This window comes from Pogona vitticeps, chromosome 1, assembly GCF_051106095.1.
Source record: "Pogona vitticeps strain Pit_001003342236 chromosome 1, PviZW2.1, whole genome shotgun sequence".
NCBI lineage: Eukaryota > Metazoa > Chordata > Lepidosauria > Squamata > Agamidae > Pogona > Pogona vitticeps.
The window spans coordinates 354918568-354935991 of record NC_135783.1 but is presented as its reverse complement, the minus strand read 5'-3'; the positions used below and the strand labels follow the sequence as shown (position 1 = coordinate 354935991).

At 46.5% G+C, this 17424-nt stretch overlaps 1 protein-coding gene across 2 annotated transcripts in view; it reads right to left on the bottom strand.

Annotated features, from left to right (window-relative positions):
- MDGA2 (MAM domain containing glycosylphosphatidylinositol anchor 2) overlaps window positions 1-17424 on the bottom strand; it is a 504154-nt gene that overhangs the window by 326450 nt on the left and 160280 nt on the right. For both annotated transcript variants that reach the window (XM_072986938.2, XM_072986939.2), the window contains exon 2: window positions 1771-1910. In XM_072986938.2, coding sequence (XP_072843039.2) covers window positions 1771-1910 — 140 coding nt within the window. The remainder of the gene's footprint in view (window positions 1-1770; window positions 1911-17424) is intronic.

The window sequence follows — 17424 nt, the reverse complement described above, 5'->3', positions numbered from 1 at the left end:
ATCCCTGCTGATCGATCCAGAAGAAAAAGTAAATGTCATCTAGGAGGCTTCCCTCGAGTAAGTCAAGGATGATTTCAGCCCCAAGAAATAGCACTCAGTGTGTTGATAAAATCCAGCCCTAAAGGTCTTGCCCTCATATGACCCTTTCAAACTCAGGAACTTGTTTTTTCACCGCACACACATTTGCCAAAACCAACCAACCAATCAGCCAACCAACCAACCAACCAATCAGCCAACCAACCAACCAACCAACCAACCAACCAACCAACCAACCAACCAACCAACCAACCAACCAACCGCAGCAGCAGCAACAACTGCTCTTACAAAAACCCACCCGGAATTGGAACATTTTGCTTGGTGTGTCTACCCCTTCCTACACAAACCCATGATACCAGCGTTGACATCAGAACTGTGTGTGACTTCCCACAATCCACAACATGTCTTCTTGCCCAACCCAAGCCAGGTCAGCCCCCTTCAGCAAACACTCAGTACCAGCCTCCAGAGTCCTCTGAAAAAAAGACCTCTTGCTTCTGGCTTGTGGGGGTCTGTTTGGTGCCAGCCAAGGTGAGTGGAGAAGCGTTTTCTGATTTCTGGGTCCTCCTGGAGAGGCCTCAGTTGGAACCCTCCCATTAGGGGCTTCTGGTGTAAGGAAGAACACCACGCTGTTGCCCCACTTTATTCTCAGCGGTTCAATCCGAGGATGGCTGTACCACATTTTTCTCTTCCTTGCATGTCTGAATGCACTCTAAGACAAATGAAACCCCTTTATTTCTCTATAAATCAGGACAAGGTTCCTGATTATCAAGGTATCAATGTACTTTCGACAGACTTCAGAAAAAACATTGCCATCAGGATCTCAGGCAGAACTTGGAAAAGTAACTTTGGAAACTATAGGTACCAAAATCCTATGCGTGCTGGCCTGAGACATTCTGGTCGTTGAATTCCAGGGATAAAAAAACATGCAAGATATGTTCCTGCACTAAATGTTGTAAAGAACTCTAGATCAGCCCTTCTCAATTTGGGTGTGTGTGTGTGTGTGTGTGTGTGTGTGTGTGTGTGTGTGTGTGTGTGTGTGTGTGTGTGTGTGTGTGGTGTGTGTGTGTGTGGTGTGTGTGTGTGTGTGTGTGTGTGTGTGTGTGTGTGTGTGTGTGTGTGTGTGTGTGTGTGTGTGTGTGGTGGCCATAAGCAAAATATGAAAGAAGTACAGGTTGGATCTGAACTGCATAAGTCACATCACAAACCTTATAAGGGGGTATGTGAAGAATTGTTTCTAGTCTGTGCCCCCCCCCTTTTCCAAATATGCCAGGGGCCCCCTGTAGACAATTGTTATGCCTACACAACTTTTTTTTTTTTAAAAAAAAGTCCCACAACCTAAAATGAAACAAAGGTGGCCAGAAAAGGGAGGTGGGATTTGGAAGAAAAATAAAGTGCAACAAAATTATTTATTGAATTATTTAAAATATATTCACCCTGCCTTATCCTTAAAATGGACCCGATGCAGCTAAAGGCCGAATCAGGGTTAAGTAAGTTACGTAACGATACTTATAGGGTGGTGTGTAAAGAAAGGTTCGCTGAGAAGGGCTGCTCTAGATCTTTCCTGGGCCACAAATGAAACTTTTACAAGTTCTGAACCAGGGCATCAGTCCCCCTATTGAGAGAGAGAGAGAGAGAGAGAGAGAGAGAGAGAGAGAGAGAGAGAGAGAGAGGACAAAGGGTGCTTACAGGAGAAGGTCAAGGTGTGACCCACGCCCATCACAGCAGGAAGCTCACCTGGGGCCGCGGGTGGCCTGTCACCAAACACGTCAGCTCCAGCGTCTCCCCTTCGCGGATGGTGTACACACGCTCGGAGTACCGCTCCTCCTCGATGTTGCACGCCAGGCCCGAGTGGATGATCCGCACCGTGGGTGGGGCTGTGAAGGCAACCAGACGGAAGAACGCGTCAGCAAAGCGCTTGAGCAAAGAAGCTGACAAGCACGCACACACACACAGGCAAGAGGAAAGGCAGCGAAGGGCGATCCTGGCAACGCTGCCTGGCCATAGGCGGCTATTGGTTGTGCAACGGAGAAGGATGGGGACAAGGGACGCCGCTCTGTCCACCGGGCACATCCAGAGCAGGGGGCAGGACCACCCCTTGATGGGGCGACACAGGGAGTGCCCAAGGGAGTCAACAAATCCTGCCAAAACTCCATCAGATGTCACAGCATGAAAGAAGCAGAAGCCCTCACCGTTTTCCAATGGAGATTGGGTGCCGTTTGCAAAAGGGGGATGGAATCCGACATGCTGACGAGGCAACGAGGGGGCGGCCATGGTTGGCCAAGGTCTACAAGAGCTTAAGTCCCATCTCCTGCAGGCAGGCTCTCTCCTGGTAGCTTTGGGTTCATGAGCTTCCTGGAATTAGCGTGACTCCTACCACCTGTTTCCAGGACTCACAAATTTTGAGGACATCCCGTGGGTGTCAGTCTCTCTCTCTGTGAATGGGCCCCTCTGTCTGAAGACTTGGACAAAACCCAAAGAAAAAAACACAGGGAGAAGGAGAGGTTGAGAAATAGTTAGGCCCTTTCTTGCCAAGCCCATTGTGATATCACACGGCCATTGTGGTGACCTTCCCCTCTTCCAGCGGTCAGCAAACCCTGATCCTTTGCCTCTCCGGGCTCCTGCCACCTCCATGTTCGTTGTGCAATGTACGACAGTGGAACCCGTGGCCTCGGGAGTGCGTGAGGGCTCCAACACTGGCGGCATTCAAAAAAAAAATTTAAGATAGCCACCCAGCAGATCTGCTTCGATGGTATTCCTGCATTGAGGAGGGGGTTGGACTGGATGGCCTTGTGGGCCCCTTCCAACTTCACTTTTCTATGATTCTATGTTGCCTCTAAACACAAACCAAGACTCACAGCTCCAGTTTCCAGCCCCTTCGTGGTCCCTACCAAGGCTGAGGCATCCTGCAAGGACCTGGCTTCTCTCTCTCTCTCCCGCTTCTGTGCCTGCACTGAAATCAGAAGCAAAAGGCCCCTTTCAACGGTGTTCCTCCTCCTTCCTGCATCCCTTACCTCCTCTTCTTCTTCCCAGTCCCATGCCTCCATCACCCACCGTCCCCACAGAAACTCCCAGGGGAGGGAAAAGCTGCAGAACATCCGGGCAGGAAGGGTATGGTGTGGAGAGGGTCCATGTCTCTGGGAGGACAGGGTTGAGAACCTCGCTCTACAGGGAGAAAAATGCGTGGCTGGCCAGCAAGGACTTGCCATGGGACCGTGGGATGCTAGCCCATGGAGGAGGGGGGAAGGGCACAGAGTGGAGAGTGATTGAGAAGAATATGGACCATTGTTTGGCCCTCCAGATGGGAAGAACGCCTCTCACTCACTCACTTTATTTCATGAATGTATATTCCACTGACTTAGTATGAAACGTTGCTCGAAACCGCTTCCAACCTGACCACAAAGCAATAACCCCAAGCGCATGACGAAGCAACAGAAGACATTCCTAAGTACAGAAGAACAATGAATGCAAAACAACATTTGGGAGCAAACGAGAGCAAATAACGATCATGCTATCGCCATCCCGGAAAAGATGGAGGTCGCTTGGACAGAGGAGCTCTGAACCAAGAGCAGGATTTGCCTCCCAGACCTTCAGCACAATATTGAGCTCCATGAAGAGAACAATCCGTAGGTCCCTCCCCAGTCCGAAACCCACTGCAGGGGTGCGAATCTCTGTCTCGTCCCAGCCAGTCAGGACGAGGAACTGAAACCACCAAGGATAGGGTCCCGTTTCCTGACACTCTTGGTCCTGCTCGGGCAAGAAAAGGTGTTTCGTGCAAAATCAACCCCTTCTTTGGTGGAAAACTGTCCAGTCCACCAAAATCATGCAATTGTCTGAACGGCCCTGAAGCACTCGGTAGGTGTTCTTCTGAAAATGCTGGTGGGGGGGGGAGGGCAGAGGCATGTGATCTCACAAAGGGGAAAAGGGCACTACCCAAATTTCAAATTAGAAAGACCAAGGTGGACAAGGGAGGAAAGCTCCTTGTCTCACTCTCCGTTGGAGGGGCCTGAAAGTCCTCCTCCAAGTTACTTCTGCAGCCAAGAGAGGCTCAAAAGACAGGAAGGAGGAAGGTAAAGAGTCCATCTTCCCATTCTTTATCCGAAGGGGTTCAGCAGGAGGGAGATTTCTTGTTTCCTGCTATGGGGAAGGAGAGCGGGTCCCCAGGCTTGTCCAGAGGGGTCTCCTCCATGCAGCTGAATGGGAAGACCCTTTCAGGTAGCAGGCGGAGGACTTGTGAACCGCACGGCTGCTCCCCGGCAGGCAAAGGACGAGCAGAGGAGGACCCATCCATCCGCTTCGCATAATCTCCAAAATCCCCCGAAGGAAACTTCACATTTCTCTAATTTTCGCTCAGGATCTTTTAGTGTTATCTTCCAAAAATTAACTTTTCATTATAGTTCCATTTTTATTGCGTCTATATGTAGCTTGAAATGTATTTTCTCGCTCGTTACGCGTGTGAAGCACTTTAATGAGGACAATAAAATCACGCCGTGGACACAAAGGGACCAATCCTGTTTTCTTTTTCTTCTTTTTTTCACCACCAATCTTGAAAAACCCGGCTGCTGTCCATGCGATGGACCACCAGATTACAGATCAAGGCAGTTAGGGTACATGTCCTAGCATCGTTAAATAAAACAAGAGTCCTCCATACACCTTAAGATTGTGTCTGAATACTTGTGGGGAAGGGGATAGTTAGCAGGGGAACTTTAACTAATATTCTGCATCCCACGTGAGCATCAGAGAAGTGATGGATTGCAAGAGAGGAGACAAGAACAGTTAGATAGCTCAAGGGTTTAGGTCTCTGACTGTAAGCCAGAGGTTGGGTGTTCGATTCCCCATTGTGCCTCTTTGAGAAAGGATGGACTCCATGATCCACAGAATCCCTTTTATTAATTTAGAGGGAGGATTTGTATGACATTTCACTTTTTCTCTGCAACCTCCATTTGAACCCATAATCAAGTTCAAACATGTTTATGAGTCATCAGGCTTTTCCCACCAGATTATTCATAAACATGTTCAAACACAGGTTGCAGGGGGAAAAAATCAAGGTACTGACTAGAGGGGAACTAGCACCTCATGGGATTTGGAAACTATACTTCTATTAATGCAGCCTACAGTTTTTGTCTTTTTTTGTAGCCACATCACATTGTTGGCTCATATTTAGCTTGTGATCTACCACAATTCCAAGATCCTCCTCATTTGTAGCTTTGCTGAACCAGAGATCCCCCGTCTTCCTCATCAGGTGATCATGGGGCACTTGGTCAAAAGCTTTGTTGAAGTCAAGATATGCTACGTCTACAGCATTCCCTCTGTCTATCAGGGAGGTGACCTGATCAAGAAAAAGAGATCAGCTTTAATCTGACAGGATGTGTTCTTTACAAATCCATGTTGGCTTCTAGTTGTTATTGTCTTTTTCCCCCCTAGCTGCTGGCACAATGACCACTTTATGATCTGTTCCAGAACTTTGCCTGGGATTGATGTCAGACTGACTGACCTGTAGTTCCCAGGTTCCTCTCTCTCTTTTTTTTGCCCTTTCTGAAGAGAGGGACAGCATTGGCCCTCCTCCAGTCCTCTGGCACCTCCCTCATTTCCCATGATTTCAAGAAAACAAAGGATAACGGTTCTGAGAGTTCTTCAGTCGGTTCCTTCAGTACTCTTGGAAGCAGTTCATCTGACCCTGGAGATTTGAACTTGTTCCAAGTGGTAAGGTATTCCTTGACTATTTCTTTATCTGTCTCCAGCTGCAATCCTGTCTCCCCCTCCCCACTTGCACTTCCAGTTTGTTTGGAAGTTCATCGTCTGTCTAATGGGAAAAGAAGGAACTAAAACAGGAATTGAGCCCCTCTGCCTTTTCTTTGTCCTCTGTTGCCATTTTCCCATCTCCATTGCGGAGCTGTGCCACGATGTCTTTTGTTTGGCTTTTGCTGCTCACATACCTGTAGAGTGCTTTTTTATTGCTTTTAGTGTCTCTAGCTAACCTCAGCTCATTCTCAGCTTTTGCCCTCCTAAGGCCATCCCTGCATTTCCTTGCTACTTGTCCGTACTCATCCTTGGTGGCCTGGCCTTCTTTCCACTTCCTGTAAATGCCTTTTTAAAAATTTTATTTATTTATTTATTTATTTATTTATTTATTTATTTATTTATTTATTTATTTATTTATTTATTTATTTATTTATTTATTTATTTTGGTTTTTAGGTCCTCCCTGAGCTTTTTGTGAAGCCACACTGGCCTTTTTTTGCCTCCTCCCCTCCCTTTTTTCTTGTTGGAATTGTTTGGAGTTGTGCCTCTAGAATTACTTTTTCAAGAAGCTCCCACCCTTCTTGGACTCCTTTTCTTTTTAGCATCTCCTGTCATTGGACCTTCCTTATCCTTGTTCTGTGATTATTAAAATTGGCTTTTTAAAAAATCCATCAGAAGTGTGTGGCTACACACTACTTTTGTTTCCTTCGAAATCAAGAATTTTAGAAGGACATGGTCACTCTCGCCTAGAGTTCCCCTTACTGCCACTTCCCCCACCAAGTCATGTCTACTGGTGAGAAACAAGTCAAGGATAGCAAATCCTCTAGTTACTATATGGCATGTCACAGAAATCCTTCCCCTAGTTGTGGTACTTGTAGTTGTTGTTCTTGTTGCTGCTGCTGTTATCCTCAGGATAAAACTAAGGGCATAAAATCAAGTTGCACACACATCACCTGAGGGGACAGGCAGGAGATTCAGCCTAGAGTGGTCATTCGACTAGATAGGCGGGATATAAATACAATAATATGAACCTTCCATATGAACCCACCCAGCAGTTAAGATCTAGCCAGGGGGCCCTTTTGAAAGAGCCGTCCCTTAAGGAGGTAAGAGGGACGGCTTGTAGACAAAGGGCCTTTTCGGCAGCTGCCCCCAGACTATGGAATGCCCTCCCGACTGAGATTTGTCTGGCGCCGACGCTGATGACATTTTGGTGCCAGGTCAAAACCTTCCTGTTCCAGAAGGCTTTTAATTGAAATAATATTAGCTGTGGGTCCGATGGCAGTTTTTTATATATTTTAATTGTATTTTAATTGTTACGAATTTTTATTTTATATTTTAATTCTTGTAAGCCGCCCAGAGACCTTTGGGTAGTGTGGGCGGCATATAAATAAAATAAATAAATAATAAAATAAATAATAAATAAAATAAATAAACAAAATACTGAGGTCAGTATCTTTTAAGTCATCATCATTAAGGTGGTCCAGAAGAGACCCAGAGTTCTCACAAGCATGCAGACTGTGACACATACAAACCCAATACTCACTCCCTCCCTCCCTCCCTCCCTCCCTCCCTCCTTCCTTCCTTCCTTCCTTCCTTCCTTCCTTCCTTCCTTCCTTCCTTCCTTCCTTCCTTCCTTCCTTCCTTCCTTCCTTCCTTCCTTCCTTCCTTCCTTCCTTCCTTCCTTCCTTCCTTCCTTCCTTCCTTCCCTCCCTCCCTCCTTCCTTCCTTCTACCCATCATCAGTTCCTTCCTTCCTTCCTTCCTTCCTTCCCTCCCTCCCTCCCTCCTTCCTTCCTTCTACCCATCATCAGTTCCTTCCTTCCTTCCTTCCTTCCTTCCTTCCCTCCCTCCCTCCTTCCTTCCTTCCTTCTACCCATCATCAGTTCCTTCCTTCCTTCCTTCCTTCCTTCCTTCCCTCCTTCCTTCCTTCCTTCTACCCATCATCAGTTCCTTCCTTCCTTCCTTCCTTCCTTCCTTCCCTCCCTCCCTCCCTCCCTCCCTCCTTCCTTCTACCCATCATCAGTTCCTTCCTTCCTTCCTTCCTTCCTTCCTTCCTTCCTTCCTTCCTTCCTTCCTTCCTTCCTTCCTTCCTTCCTTCCTTCCTTCCCTCCCTCCTTCCTTCCTTTTTCTTTTTCTTTTTTCTTTTGGTGGTGCAGAGGGAGAACTTCAGCACCCGGCATGTCCTGCCCACTACGACCAGAATGATAGGATCTGTATTCCCCCCCGCAAACCCTCCTCTCCCACGGTGGGTGGCCACATGGGTGCAGGCAAGATTATCTCGGACATGCACTCATTCCTGTGAGCTGCAAACGATCACAGCCTTCCCTCCCGTCTCTCCCCTTGGATGCCCCCACAAGTTGACTTCTGGGGGCAGAGTTAGAAGGTCGTGATTCTGGAGAAAGCTTCCAGTCACCAGCGGGACACAAGGTCCCATCAGGGCCAAGATCCTTGACAGACAACATGTGCACCCAAGATCCACTGGAGAAAGGTCCTGGCCTAGGGGTCTTCTTCCCACAAGCCTGTGACACAGAGGGTAGCTCAGCTACAGAACCTGCGCGGTGATTTCGGTGGCCTGCGATGCCAACCAGTGTGAAGAAGGGGAACTGCCGGAGTGGAAGATCCGAGAGCAGCATTTTGCTCTGGACTCCATTCAGCCTCCTCTGGAGCGATCTCTCGAATCCCAGCTGAGTTTTCCATTCCTTGGAGCCAAGAAGAAGCAGAGAGGGAGGAAACCTGGCCTTTGAGCCCCTGTGGTCCTCCTGTCATAGTCGAAACGGATGCATTATAAGACAATTGTCCCCAACATCTCTAGAATCAGCTTACGGGTGGACAGTTTGCCCTTGTGGACCATTGTGGCTGGGGGAGGATGGGATTGGCAGTCACAAAAACGAACTCTCCCAAACCCATCCAATGGGGAATCCCTTCTCCAGAGGATTGATTCCAAACAGGAGAGATGCCACTGGTCCAGCTTGCCTGGAAGCCACTTCCCAGGCTTAACTCTTCAATCCACCGACCCCAGGAGTGAGAAGGAAGGCGGCCGCCATGGAAAGGGAAAGGGATGGATTCTGCACATGCTCAAGGGACGTGTGAACCCCATCACAGCTGGCAGAAGTTCCTGAGCTGAACATTGGGAGCGTCGTTACGTGATCTGTGAGCACAGGATTTTGCTGCGGGGATGGATCAAGGGATGCGGGTTTGAAAGGGGGCCATGAGGGGCTCGGAGACGCTGCCCGGAAAAGGCAGATGTCACACCCTTGTTTTCTGTTGCAGATGGGGACAGGGGGTCCCATCCGAGGACAAGCACGTCCAGCACCTGAGAGGGAGGGAGGGAGGGAGGGAGGACGGCGGCCCCACGGCCAATGGCTAGCCGCCCAGATAAAAAACGGGAATTAGATGGGCTCGGAAATTAATTAAATAGAGCTAGAAAACAAACAGCTCTTGGCGTTCTCTTCCGCGTGAGCTTTCTCGCTGGAATAAAAGGCTGCGACGGGGGGTTGAGTGTGTGGCCATTTCAGCATTTCAGAAATCTTATTCAAAGGGGAAAACAAAAACAAAAATCAAAAACTGGCTCCTGTCAAGCCGCCAATGAGCTTTCCGCTTCCAAGTAGCTCTTCAGCAAATAACCGTAATTTATGTTTGCCACTGAAAATCGTCTCGGCAGTCCTTGAACCCTTTGGCCCACCACCTGGGAGGCCACGTTCCCCAGGACAATTTCCTCCGTGGACTGTCCTCGGTCGTAAAAGACCGAACACCAGGCCATGCCTGTCATCCGGGAAGAACGGGGGCAGCTTTTTGACCCCTTGCCCATCATCACCCTCTGAGGCAAAACTCAACTTCGTTCCCAACCTTGAGGAAAGCCACCTTTTTCCACGGCTACTCCCAGCCTCCTCCAACCCTTGAGGTTGTGGATTCTGGTAGTTGTAGTGCCTCTCCCCCCAAAAAGGACTCCTCCTGCTTCCTTCCCACATATGCCTAAGAAGGGCCTTTACGTTGCTTTCAGGCTGCTTCGAGGATTCCCGGGGTGATGTTGTGGATTTAGGGTTAGAGTTAGTACTCTGGAGACCAGGGTTCAAATCCCCGCTCCGCCATGGAAGCTCACTGAGGGAAGAGAACTGTCAAAACCAATCCTTCAATATCTCACTTGCCTTGAAAGGCCCCGTTAGGGTCACTACGCCTCAGTTCTGACTCGTTGCACAGAGCAGAAGCCACACAATCACAAAAATCATCCTTATTATTTTCAACAAAGCCAGACGCTGGTAATCCTAAAGACATTTCCTTGCCAACAGAAATGCCAGTGGCATCACCCAAGCCTGAAAGATGGAACTTGAGAACGATAACGATGTTCTTCCTTTGAACCCCATCATCATCATCATCATCATAGCACGCTGTCAACTCAATCTGACTTATTGTGACCCTTTCCAGAGTTTTATAGGTACAGAATACTCAGAAGTGGTTTTACCCTTCCCTTTTCTTCTGGGGCGGGGGGGGGCACCATGCAGCTTGCCGAAGGTCACACAGAGGTTGGGGGTTTCTGGAGAAACCCCCAACCTCTGACTCTACAGCCAGATACCTGTCTTGCTGAGCAACGCAGCCAGCTTCTTAATCATGGGCCACCGAACCAATCCTGACTTATGGCCAACCTTTCCAGGGTTTTCAAAGTAGAGAATACACAGAGGTGGTTCCCCATCCCCTTCTTCTTGGGGACCTTCTGGAACCAATGTGCAGATTTTGCCCAAGGCCACCCAGGCGGGGGGGGGGGATCGAACTCCCAACCTTTGACTCCTCAGCCACAGAGCTAAAGCACTGACCTCTCCAGCCAGCTCCGAAACACCTACACCTCCCTTTAACGCACCAAAGCTTCCACATGGCCATCAATTAGACTCCCCTCCACACACAAGGTGATCCCGTCAAAGCTCCGATGCTTCCCACTGCCCGTCTTCCTTCATCCCTGAAATGCTCCCCCGTCTCACCTCTTCAGCCATTTTTGTCAAGATGAATTTTACTGGACATTTAGCCCATCTCTTCCCTCTCCGCCACGTGAAAAAGATATGGAACAATCAGCTGTGACAAACAGTTGCGCCAGTAGAACTAGAATTGATCTGTCGACTCAGTGGGGTTTGCATAAATGTCACGACAACATTCAGCAACTGCTTCAGTGGATTCCCTCTACAGAATTTAGGACAGAATCTGGACACTAGTCCATTCGAGGAAAATCCGTTCCCTACAAAGCCTGCTTGTTATAAACACACAGTCACAAGTCTTCCCATTCGGTTCCAAGGTAAGTTTTTTAAATTAGTTTTCCACTCTATCTACATGCGATTTGTGCTCGTCAAACATCGTGTTACATTATTTGCTTACAATTATTTGTGTTTTTTGCATCTCAGTGACTTCCCAGTTGTCCCCCAAATTCCAGACATCTTTCAAACATTCAAACAATTAATGTATATATTTTAATATATAATATAATATTATCTATTATATTATATAATATTATACTATATTACTATATTATATATAGTATATAATATTGGCTACTATCATAATATTACTTTCATAGTGTAAAATATTCTCAAGATCTTCTAATAACATAGTTAATAAAAATAATTCGAGTTCCATGCCCCAACTTTATATCCAGTTTAATTTACCTAAAAAGAAAACCCACCATGATATGTATTTTCCTTGGTTAGTGCTCTCTTATTTCAATTTAATTTTCTTTTTAATATAAAGGATATGCTCCTTTACAATTCCCGAAGTTAGATATATACAGTATATGCTTTTCAACATTAAGGGCACCCTTCCTATTTTTCCCTTTTTCATCTTTCTAAGTAATTCCCTCTCTTATTTCTCTTTTTTTCACTTTTTGTTTCTGTTTCTCTAAACATTCTGCCATCTTTTATGCCCTCTAAAACTATTTTGTGCATCTGATTTATCTCCACCAGATCTTTATGCACTTGGTCTATCTTCAATAGATCTTCCGGGCTTTTAAAAATTAATTCTGCTGATTTTCTCCCCTGGTTCTAAAGTAGGTTTTTGTTGTTGTTTAGTCATTTAGTTGTGTCCAACTCTTCGTGACCCCATGGACCAGAGCCCGCCAGGCCCTCCTGTCTTCCACTGTCTCCTGGAGTTGGGTCAGATTCATGTTGGTCGCTTTGATGACCCTGTCCAACCATCGCGTCCTCTGTCGTCCCCTTCTCCTCTTGCCTTCACACTTTCCCAACATCAGGGTCTTTTCCAGGGAGTCTTCTCTTCTCACGAGAAAGGTAGATTTTATTTGGCATGAAAATTATATGATCTACCCCAAACCCTAGCAAAATAGTTCCACATCAGTTCCGGCTTCTGGGCTGCCATCGTTTGGTATACGAAGACCTGGTTCTGATATTCTCCCCTTTCTGGAGAGTATCAGAAGTTTAGCAAGTGAAGCCCTTTGAGTGTCCAGAAAGCAGAAATAACTGCCCACCAGAACACAACCACGGAAATGACTGCCAACTTCACTTGCCTTCACAGCCCATCTCCAGCTTTCCTAACAGCCTGCTTTTTTTCTGGAAATAAAGATAAGGATGCATGGCATATCACAGGTTGCAAGTTTTTAATGCTCGCCCAGCTGGTGGAAGAACCAAAGAACCGTGCAAATGAGTTGCAAAGGGAAATCTATGTTCCTTCCGAGAACCTGCGTGTTCTCCCCTTTAACCTAATCCAGGGTTTGCTGATCAGCTTTGCTGCCTCAAAATTAGATCAGCCTGCCACCAAAGTGCTGGGGAGGAAGAGCCAGGATCTAATTAGCTTCTCACTTCCTTATGCTTTTGCTATTAATTAGGAGTGCTTTGTGGCTCCAGAAATAGGGTGGGTGGTCAGAGAGAAATATATGACGAGCCGAACAAATATAAGTTTTCGGATGGAAATTGAGCTCTCGCTTCGTGTCTCGGCGTGGATTGCCAGAAGAAACAGCACGAGGGTGCCACTTCCCAAGGAGAGGTCATGGGGGAAACGAACAAACGAACAAATACAGCACAACAAGCTTTTCCCACAACATGATATAAGCAAGCATTACTTTTTGCTTCCTTTGTTAAAAGGAGGACGCCAAGACTGCTGAGAAACCGGTTAGGAGGCTCAGAGCAAGTGGCCTGAGTCCAGATCAGGCCATCTGCCAGTCTAGTTCAGTACCATCTCCTTTGACCAGCACAGTCTCTGGAAAGCAGGCGAGGCGGGAAGGGTGGAAGCTGCCTATAAACGCAGTCTGGCGTTGGTTTGTCTGGCGGACTATTGCCCGCTCTGCAGGGGTGTAAGCAAGCCATGTAAAACACTTTGCTACAGTGCGGCATGAAATACCAGCGGAGGCAGTGATGGGATCATGTACACAAAAGCACACACACCATTGATCAGATCACACAGAATACATAGATGTACAGTGGTGCCTCGCTTGACGATGATAATCCGTTCCAGCAAAATCACTGTAGAACGAAATTGTCGTCAAGCGAAAGTAAAAAACCCATTGAAATGCATTGAAAACTGGTTCAATGCATTCCAATGGGCGAAATACCTCATCGTGCAGTGAAGATCCTCCATAGGGTAGCCATTTTCCGTTGCCTGTTAAGCGAGGAATCTGTCCTAAACACAGCAGGGAGCCATATTACACAGCGTGAAGCCATTTTGAGAGCCGCTGATCAGCTGTTTTAAAATAATCATTTAGCGAAAAACCGGTTCTCGAAGCAGGGAACCGATCGTCGTAAAGCACTCATCATAAAGCGGATTCATCGTGGAGCGGGGTAATCGTCAAGCGGGGCACCACTGTACATGTTTTTTTGTTTCCTCAAAGAGTCTCTGTAAAGGAATAAAGCTGGCCAAGTTTCCTTCGCCAGGGCAGGTTATCTCGCTTTCCAATCTAGATTGGAGAAGCAAACAGATACAGCACAGCTGGGTTTTGACTCTCTTCCCCCAGGCAAATACTAAGACCAATCTTATGCAAATTGAATTCCGAAACTGGACGGTATCACTGCACAATACATTTTCCCTGTCACCTTGGAAGTCTCCTTTTCACCCAAATTTGTAACCTCTTTGCAAGATAATAAATTGCTTTCCTGTCAGAACAATACAACTATGTAACCATGTATTTCCATACTTGCTCTCTATAGACCCACCCTCTTGTAAAATTCTATCCCTTCTGTGATTCCCACTCCGATAAAGTTCGGATTCCTTTGTAATCCCATCCCGGCATGGACCGCATGGGGAAACGTTTGAAAAAACACAACCTACAAACAGTGTTCAAGCCCACCACAAAAAATACAACAAATGTTACAGTCAGCAAAGGATAAAAGGTACCCCCTCAACACTGCAGGAGTATACCGGATACCTTGCAGTTGTGGCCAGGTATATATTGGACCCACAAAACAAAGCATCCACACCAGAATCAAAGATCATTCATTCATTCATTCATTCATTCATTCATTCATTCATTCATTCATTCATTCATTCATTCATTCATTCATTCATTCATTTATGTATTTATTTATTTATTTATTTATTTTATTTCTATCCCGCCTATCTGGTCATATTAGACCACTCTAGGCGGCTTACATGAGAGACATTGCAGACTAAAACAACCAGAAAAATCTGCAGTAGCTGAACATGCCCTAAAACAACCTGGACATGAAATTCTATTCCAAAATACTGAAATACTGGACAACACCAGCAATCATTACGTCAGACTGCACAGGGAAGCCATTGAAATCCACAAGCACCAGCAAAACTTCAACAAAAAAGAGGAAAGTGTGAAGCTCAACAAAACTTGGCTCCTACCTCTAAAAAATACAGCGTGCAAAAGGTCAACGAACTCTACCCAGCCACAAGGACAGGGGATCACTACACACAAAAAGACCAGCTAATGACACCCATCAACCACACTGACAGATAATCTCTTCCCCTTAGCACAACAATACACCCACATCAAGACACACTAATTACCCATCTACAGAAAAAGACAAAAGCCTATCTCACAGCCATAAATACTGCACTCCCAAAAGCCAACTACACCAGAGCACAGAGTGCTGTCCTCTGAAGATGCCCATGGCGAAACGTCAGGAAGAACAACCTTCAGAACATGGCCAAAGAGCCCGAAAAACCCACAACAACCATTAGATCCTGGCCGTGAAAGCCTTCACAAATATACACAACATCAGAATTCACCACTTGACAGAACTTGAAGATGTTTCCTTGTATTTTCCTGGCATGGTTGCCAGGACAATACAAAGCATTGATACTGCAAAAATGTAGCACATGGTGTTTGTGGATGGGACAACAGGGGTCTCAAAGTTAATGCTGCGAGGTTATGAAAAAGGCAGCCAGCTGCTTTTAAAGAACAGTGTTCCAAATGCTGGCCTGGACCACTAGGTATCTCTTCTTAAGCCTTCCTTTGTTTTGCCTTGTTTTAAAATAGTGTACTGTACATCATCACTTTGGGAGTGGGTGGGGGAGAGACACTTATTTACTAAATAAATAAACCAGTCTCATGATATGCAGTGGGAGGAGCTACGGAATATAACAGGCAAGTCCAATTTCTGAGGATGAAGTGCAAGGGCTATCCGTAAGAAGTGACCAAATTGGTTCACTAGGAAAGGGAAACGGAAACCCGAACATTGTGATACCACTCATGACTGCTTTATTGGGGAAGTCTCAGGGCTCTATATTTCCCATCTTATTTGAATCAGATTGTTTTGGGGGCAGGATTCTGCACAGCGCAGATCACGGCAAACACACAACCCTCCCCAGTTTTGAGCCCGTTGCAGGAAAATCCCTAACGCAACAGAGTCACAAATGTCAACGGAAATGTGCAATATTTATTTTAAAAAAAATAAAGAAAGATTCCCACAGACAACTTGGCCCAAAATGAAAACTAAATTAACGGAAGGCGGAGGGAAGTAGAATGGATTCCTTAGTTTTCTTTTCCGTGGCTGAGCAAAAGCTGGAACACAAAAAATAAATCTGTGCTGTTGTTATTTGATATGTTTTATCTTTATGTTGCAGTTTCAAAAAGTCTAGCAGCAGCAACACTGTGTGCAAGTTGTAATGAACGATGCTGAAAGGTCACTCCTGTCCCCTTCGCAGGATGGATTTAGACACCTCTGAGAGCGGATGAAGTTCTCCAAGGTGGCTCTGTGGGACAGTTATGAACCCGAAGGTCTCCTATGTCTCAAATTAGGAAGACACTGGGATTATGGAAAGAGGCTTTCATCGGTATGGAATTTGCCAAACGTGAGAGGGAACGGATGTGAGTTACGATTCATAACTTGAGGGTTGGTTCTGGGTGGCTACTGGGGGCACGTGGTCTCCAAAAGTCATCTTACCTGCTCCCCAGCTGCACTTTAGAACCGTTTTAAACCAAAAATATGGAGAAATGTGCCTCGGGAAACCACTGGGGATGGGATTTTTTGGCTCTTTAGACCCAGAAAATCCTGAGGAAAGTTGTGTGGCCTCCAGTCTTTGAGGCGGCTTGATTTGGGGCTGGTTTGAATTGCTCAACCATTTTACATTGATATTGTTGGAAAGTGTTTAGACAGAAGGCAATTTGTCTATAACCCACCCTGGGAACTAGCCGTACAGGGTGGGTCACAAATAAAGGAAAACAAGAAATAACATTTCCCACATAGGTTAACGATAATGAGTTCCATGCAAATGGATGGAAAAGGGGAGCAAGCAATCAGCCAACGCATGAGAGATTCTGGAACCTCAGCACAACAAAGCAACGGATTTTTTTGCCTCCTGGTTAATCAGAAACAGTGGTCCACGACTGTGTATGTTCCTCATACGGATGGAAAGATTTGGTTTCCTAGACCATTTGTGACTGCAGCAAAAGGCCTCAGTTCATGAGTCACCCATGCCCGATCAGCATCCACAAAACAAGACTGGCCAGAGGCTCCAGGATTGGAGGAACACAACAACACAGGTATTGCTACCAAGTCTACATTGAGTTGCAGCCATAAACACCCCAGCACATCCTTGTAGAATTACCACCGTGTCCTACCCATGTAGAAAAACTTTTCCCCCAACTTCATCTCTGAACAGCATCAGTGGGATAAGTTCAGACTTTTCTTTAGAGTAGACACTCCCCGACCCACCAAAGAGATTTCAGTTTTTAAAGCCAACTTGTATTTCTTTTGATGGTTGTTGTGGGTTTTCCGGTCTGTTTGGCCATGTTCTGAAGGTTGTTCTTCCTAACGTTTCACCAGTCTCTGCGGCCGGCATCTTGAGAGGACAGGAGTAGGAACTCTGTCTGTGCTCTGGTGCAGTTTGTTTGGATAGTTGAGTATTTATAGCTGTGGGATCAGCTCTTGCCCTTTTCAGGACACAGGTGATTGTGGTGATCAGGGTGTTTTTGTTATGGGTGTATTGTTGTGATAAGGGGGAAAGAATATTCAACTATCCCACACTACACCAGAACACAGAGTTCTGACTCCTGTCCTCTGAAGATGCCGGCCACTGAGACTAGTATTCATGAAGAACAACCTTTAGAACACGGCCGAACAGCCCGAAAAACCCACAACAACCATCAGATCCCGGCCGTGAAAGTCTTCAAGGATACCTTTTTCTTGACGTTCGTGTAACCGTCCAAAACCCACTGTGGTACACAGAGCACAGAGGGTTGGGCTCAGGAGACCGGGG